Source organism: Mus caroli, chromosome 16 (genome assembly GCF_900094665.2).
Source record: "Mus caroli chromosome 16, CAROLI_EIJ_v1.1, whole genome shotgun sequence".
Lineage (NCBI taxonomy): Eukaryota > Metazoa > Chordata > Mammalia > Rodentia > Muridae > Mus > Mus caroli.
Window position 1 is genome coordinate 53196248 of NC_034585.1, and position 6499 is coordinate 53202746.

The 6499-nt window shown below is 39.2% G+C and overlaps 1 protein-coding gene across 1 annotated transcript in view; it reads right to left on the reverse strand.

Moving 5' to 3' along the window:
* Positions 1–6033, reverse strand: part of Adgrg7 (adhesion G protein-coupled receptor G7) — a 65640-nt gene extending 59607 nt beyond the window's left edge. Inside the window, exon 1 of the mRNA XM_021184877.1 lies at positions 5722–6033. Within this exon, the coding sequence (XP_021040536.1) occupies positions 5722–5857 (136 nt within the window). The 5' untranslated portion in view covers positions 5858–6033. The remainder of the gene's footprint in view (positions 1–5721) is intronic.
* Positions 6034–6499: the final 466 nt, after the last annotated feature.

Consider the following 6499-nt stretch of genomic DNA (forward strand, 5'->3'; position numbering starts at 1 on the left):
TGTAGACCAGGCTGGCCTCGAACTCAGAAATCCACCTGCCTCTGCCTCCCAAGTGCTGGGATTAAAGGCGTGCGCCACCACGCCCAGCTCTGATGTGGTTTTTAAACATTAAAATGATCCTACTGTTCCAGGATCAGTTGTGGGAGTTAGATTTATTACTTAAGTTGATTCTGCAGGAAGTACTCAATTTAGTAAAAGGAAAGAAAGAGATGATTCTCTGAACAGCAGTAAACTCACCTTGATTTTTCCTGATAACATTCTTTTTGTTGTTGTTGTTTTGGTTTTTTTGTTGTTTTTGTTTTTTGTTTTTTGAGACAGGGTTTCTCTGTGTTGCCCTGGTTGTCCTGGAACTCACTTTGTAGACCAGGCTTCCAAGTGCTAGGATTAAAGGTGTGTGCCACCACCACCCGGCAACATTCATTTTCTATTGAATTATGATTGCTGTAAAGTTGGACCTTGGGTTTGAGACTATATAAACCTTCTGTAGCCCCTTTGTTAGGCAGCTAATAAACAAGTCTGTCCTGAAGTGGGGAAAGAAGGTTATATCTGGTGTAGGGCAGGAACAGAAATCAGGGAATTCTTAGAGCCACAACTATAGGATACAGTTAAAAAGACATTGCCATTGTGTGTTGAGGTTGAGAAGCCCTCTCAATAGAAATCAAAGAAATCCTCTCACCATTGTATTGTGAACATCTGGGTATGTTTATATGAGGATTAGCTCAAGGTTGTAAATGTCAAAGGAGAGAAATGTAATGAAATACATGTTTGTATTTAACTTTAGTTCTCAAGTGTGGTGGGTCTCAAAGACTCTCTGCTTCTTGCATTGTAAGCCTATTGCTGTTAGAAGCATGGATTCAACCATTGTAGACCTCTTATCTCTATCCCTCACAAAAACTATATTAGACAGTTTTTATGAACACCTAAAGTGAAAGGACTGGGGTTCTGGAAGGACACAGATTTCTTCCAATATAAATGTACCTGGAAGGTTACTGACCATATGGGTAAACAAGAGGCTATTTGTAATGGGAAAGATCTTAATGAATCCTGGAGTCTAAGTCATATGCCACGTGGCTTGAAGCAGCAGAAAACAAAAATAATATCTTTTAAACACCCAAATCTGCATTTCTCTTACTATTTTGAGGAAAGGTGTCAGGACTTTCCAGCTTTGCTATTTCTTTTCTGAACACAAATATTTGAGAGTTTTTCAGCCTTGCTACGGACTGAATGCATCCTCTCAGAATTCATGTGTTGAAGTCAAGTTTCCAACACCATAGCATTAAATGGCAATTTTATAAAAGGTGACACATTCATGAGGGTTGATCTTTCATGATGGGATTAATGCCCTAAAGGGACAAAGAGAACAGTGTTGTCTATTTATATCACATAAGATGCATAAGATGCAAAAAGAAGAACCAAGAGGCAGACCTTCTCAAGATACTAAAACTGGTGCTTTCCTTCAGACTCCCTGTACCCATGACTGTGAGAAAAGAGACTTTTATTGTATATAATTACTTACAGTTGCCCTAATAGACAAAGTCTACCTTCTAGCTGTATAAGATTTATTTATTAATCTCAATAACTCAAAATTAGTTGTAGGGAATCTATTAGGTTTCTAAATCAGGTCTCTGTTCTCTTCAACAAAGTAAGTCAATTTGAAGAAATGGCCAATAAAGAGAATCATGACCAAAACTACATGTAAAAGGGGAACTGGGAATAAGAACTTGTATTGGGTTGGTAGAAAAATGTCCATGGAGTGGAGACATTCAGCTGAAGAGCTCAACCATCAAAGGAGATGTTCATGTGAAATGGATGGTGCAGCTGTAGCTAAACTAACACTACAGAGAAGAAACCACGTCTAGAACTCCATTTGGAAATTGCACAAGCTATCAATACTACTGAAAGTTTTCTTTGCCAAAGTAATGCCAAATGCCTAGGAGTCATGTGTTAGAGAGCACGCATGATATATTACACCTGGCAATAGATAACATCACTATTAGTTAATAATGCCATCAATGTCATATAAAAATGACAGCCTACCCAGCAAACCCGAAGGAAGCTTCGGCTACTCCTGAGCAGCAGCATCTGTTGCCAGAATGAAACCCTTAACTGCTGGTGACCTTTTAACAAGAGGCACACGGTTCAGAAGTAGAAACAGAGCCTTTAAAAGATCCATTTGCACTCTTGCTCTCTTGCCTCTTGCCCCCTTGTGCCCCCTAGCTCCCCATTCCTTTCCCCCCTTCCCTCAACGTGGTCATGGATGGCCTCCACTTCTCTATTCCCTCTGTCTTTCTGCCTGCTACCCTCTTAACTCCCCTCCCCATGTCCTAAATAAACTCTATTCTATACTAAAAAAAAGTTCCATTTGCTCTCAGAAGGTTGCTGGAATTCTATAGATCATGTTTTAAAGTGTTTCTTTGACATTTGAACCAATGGTTCACTTAATGGGGGAGGCTTGCTTAGAATAATTAGAGTTGATTTGATTTGTGATTTTTTTTTTGGCTGTTATGGATTTGCCTTTCCATAGAAATTGGGCAGTGGCCAAGATGAAAAACACTAAAACATGAAGTTTCTTTTGATGTATTGAGCTAGAAGATCAAAGCAGACACACTGTGATGCTGCAATGTTGGAGAAAGCACTTTAACAGTCTCCCAGACATCTGCAAAGCATGGGGGTTACTACACCGGCAGGAAATGCATAGGTATGCTCAAAGACTCAGAAAACCTGGGAACTGAAGCCTGACTCCTAATTTATGCTCCGCAGACTATATTATTACAGGAGCATCATAAACAGTAACACAGCAGACTTCTCAAAGAACAAAACAGGGCAGTCTGATGGTCAGGATCTCTGCACCATTGTGAAGATCTTTTGGAAAGAAAGGGAAAAAAGAAGAGAATTAATTTACTCTAGTTTCCTTTGTGCTTCTGAGAGCAAAACCCAGCAAGACCATAATGGCGCAAGTTCAAATTCACAGCCTGTGTTGCACAGCTATATAAATCCAAATATTTCTCTCAACCCTAGTTTCTCCATATGCAACACAAACAGAATATACCTGCTTTAAATGTGGTTGTCCAGATTAAGTGAGAAAAGATACATGAAATTTGGGGTATGATATCTTGGTCATGGAGCTTTTGAAATTGTAAGGTATAGAAAAGTTAAGTATAAAAACTAATTAATATTCACTCTGTGGCCAGATAAAATTTTTTCAAAACAGAAGTTGGAAGTTTTCTTTATTTCTTCTGTGTTTTTTTTTTTCTTCAAACAGTCTTATTCTGCTCAGTGTGGCCTTGAACTCCATCGATCCCTGAGCCTCAGCCTTCTGAATGTTACTGTAACTGTGAAATGGAAGGTTTTTTTTTTCTTCTGTTTTTCACAAATAAGTTATCATTTTTTGTGAAAAATACATTGTTTGTATGAAATGAATTTTGAATATAGTAAATTAACTTGGACATAACTTAATGTATATGTGCTTATGCACTTTTTCCTAAATAACTTATTTATAGTTAGCCAGGAGTGTGGGGTCATGCCTGAAACCCAGCACTTGGAAGCCTGACATGGGAGTCGTCATACTCAGGACACAATGAGTATTATGTCATCTGGGATACAAATTGTGAGTTCCAGGACAATTCAAACTATAAAATAAGGTCTTAAAAACAAGAAAAAAAGGCTATCACAGATGGATCTATTTCTCTGAGATATGCATGAACTCTGTATCTAAAATTTTTTTTAATTTAAAGATAACTTATAACTAAGCAAGGAAACAATGAGAAGATATTCCGTAATGACATTAGTAGAAAGAAGGGAGATGTGTGGGAAAGAGGTGAAATACCCAGAAGTTAACAAAAAGGAAGGAAGTGGAATAGAACTGAATAAAACAGATACAAACAGAACTAAACAAAGATAAACAGCTAAAGTGCACCCCAAATAGAATTTATAAGCACACACACAGCAAACAGCCAGAAGTGTCAGTCTTCATCCTTTCTATTTGTTAGTGATAGTGACAACCGTCTAATTTTCTGTTGGCTTTACCCCAAAGCTGAGGAATATCCCTTATGTAAAGAGCTCTGATAAACTAACACCAGGTGCAAAGCTAGTCTTTCTGAGGAGCTGGTATGTTACACTCTGAGAGGCAGAACTTTTAGTACACTTTACTTCCTTCAAAGGCCTCCAGCAGCTTGGAGGTGTGCCCACACTTAAGCAGTTCCCCCTACGCCTTTGACTAACTTGCACTTTCTGTCCTCTCTTCAGTATTGTTCCTCATGTTGGATTTGTACTTTGTCCTTGTAATGGTTGGATTTAATGGTGTCATTTCTAAGTCATGTGTTTCCCTTTGAAAACAGAAATCATTATGAATGCAACAAGAAGGGAGACATTTCTCAAACATACATCCTTTAAAGGAGACCTTACAAGTTTAATGCGAGTAACAGTGAGAGAGACTCTTTACAGTTTTTCCTTAAACCTGAAAGTGTTTTTACAAACATTAATGTTTTTAATTTTATTCTTTTGTCCTGTTTAATTTCTTACTCAACTTCTCTAAATGTCAACAACACAGTATTCTCTGAATTCTATTCTTTTTGGGTAATGTAGGGATGGCTCCATTCCATGATACCTCTCCTGTACCAGCCCATATCAAACATTTGTTCTCAGCATGGGATTCTGCCACCTGGCACCATTGCAGAGCAGTTCTCTGCCTTCCTTGAGGACAGACTTCTCCTTACTGGTACTAGTCACCTCTAGTCACTCAGTTCCACATGTTCTACAAATCATCTTTGAATCCCTTTCTTGCAGTGGTTCTCAACCTTCTCATCACTGCAACCCTTTAATCCAGTTTCTCCTGTTGTGATGACCCCAAACCATAAATTATTCCATTGCTACTTCATAACTGAATGTCGCTACTGTTGTGAATTGAAATGTTGTCAGACATTCTTAGGTGACCCCATGAAAGGGTCGTTTGGCACCCAAAGGGGTTAAAACACACAGATTGAAAACCAGTGCTTTATAGAGAATCTCCAGAGGCAAAGGGGTGCAGTGTTAGAATCATTAAACATGTATTTTTTGCGGTCTCAAGGGCTTTACTTTAACACCATCACTTTACACGTGACCCTGCTTCTGTCCGTACTTCCTCCATGAGGTCTGGAACACAGCAAGAAACTTACAAACACTTGTGGAGCCAGCAGGAAAATAACCTTTAAATTCATTTTAACTTTTTCATCTTTTCTAATTGTCTACACCTGCAAAATGGGAAACTTGAATGTAAACCTAAGTTCATTTCACACACCACTCTGGTGCTAAGGTCTCTAAGCTTCCTTCTTGAGATGAATTTCTATTCTGTACATGGTTTTTGGGGGGAGTCCGAGTTCACAACTATTTATCTTTATAGGATTTAGCTCAGTAAACCCAAATACACATTGTTATACTTTCTATTGTTCTACATTCTATGAACTCTGAAATTAAAATAGCGCAAAGAAGCCAATTTAAAACTCATTCTTCACCCTGCTTATTCACAACACACACACACAAACACACATGTTCTATATATAAAGCTGTCCACTGGTCATCAACGGACTGCTGTCTTACAATTCTTAAGTTGGGTTGTGGAAGGCAGGCATCTCCTGGACAAGGCACTTCCCTGGCACTGAAATATCAGGTAGCAGAGTCAGAGGTTCAATGCCACCCCCCAACACCTACTCTCTGTCTCAGTATATTATAGCAGGGTGACATTACCTCTGTTGATCCTTATGACCATCCTCCAGATGCCCAGTCCCAAAACAATGCCCGTCAGTAGCCCACACACAATAGCCACCAGTACCCGGACATTGCAGGAACGCCAGGAACGCATGGTGAAGCCAAAACACTGCATTATTGGAGATAGTTATAAAACATGAAAAGAATTCTTCCCTTCAGCAGTCTGTCTGGCAGGTGATCTCATGGTTTAAGAGTTTTGAAGTTAATTCAGAATAATGCGGTTGGAATCACCAAATAGAAGGTATTTTTCTGTGTGCAGTATGCTCATTCTTCACCGAGGGAGATCAAGAGACAAGGGTTCTCAGAAAAGGAAACTAACTCAGGGCAATAAAGAAGGGGCGGGATTAGCCTTGAGGGTCAAAGGGTGAATATCTAGACACTAAAAACAGTCAAGGAAGGAGGCAAGCTATCAGAACCCAAAGAGGAAGCCAGGAAGGCAATGGATCCCTCTGGTTATCTACAGATCAGACTCCTGTACTTTGGTCTTAAAGGACTTCAGCAAGTACTTCAGGATAGTCAAACACCCTCTTGGATAGGGAGTCATTGTTGCCAAGGAAAGGACAACCTGCAATAGCCACATAAGATTTCACTCTTGCATTTCCTTAAGGAGCCTAGATTCTAATGGCCACAATTGGTGGTTGAGTATACTGACTTGGGAAGGATTATACAAAGCACTAAAACAGAGTTATAATTCATCTATTATGAATTAAATTATGTGCCCACATTCATGTGTTAGAGTCTTAACCCAAAGCATCCA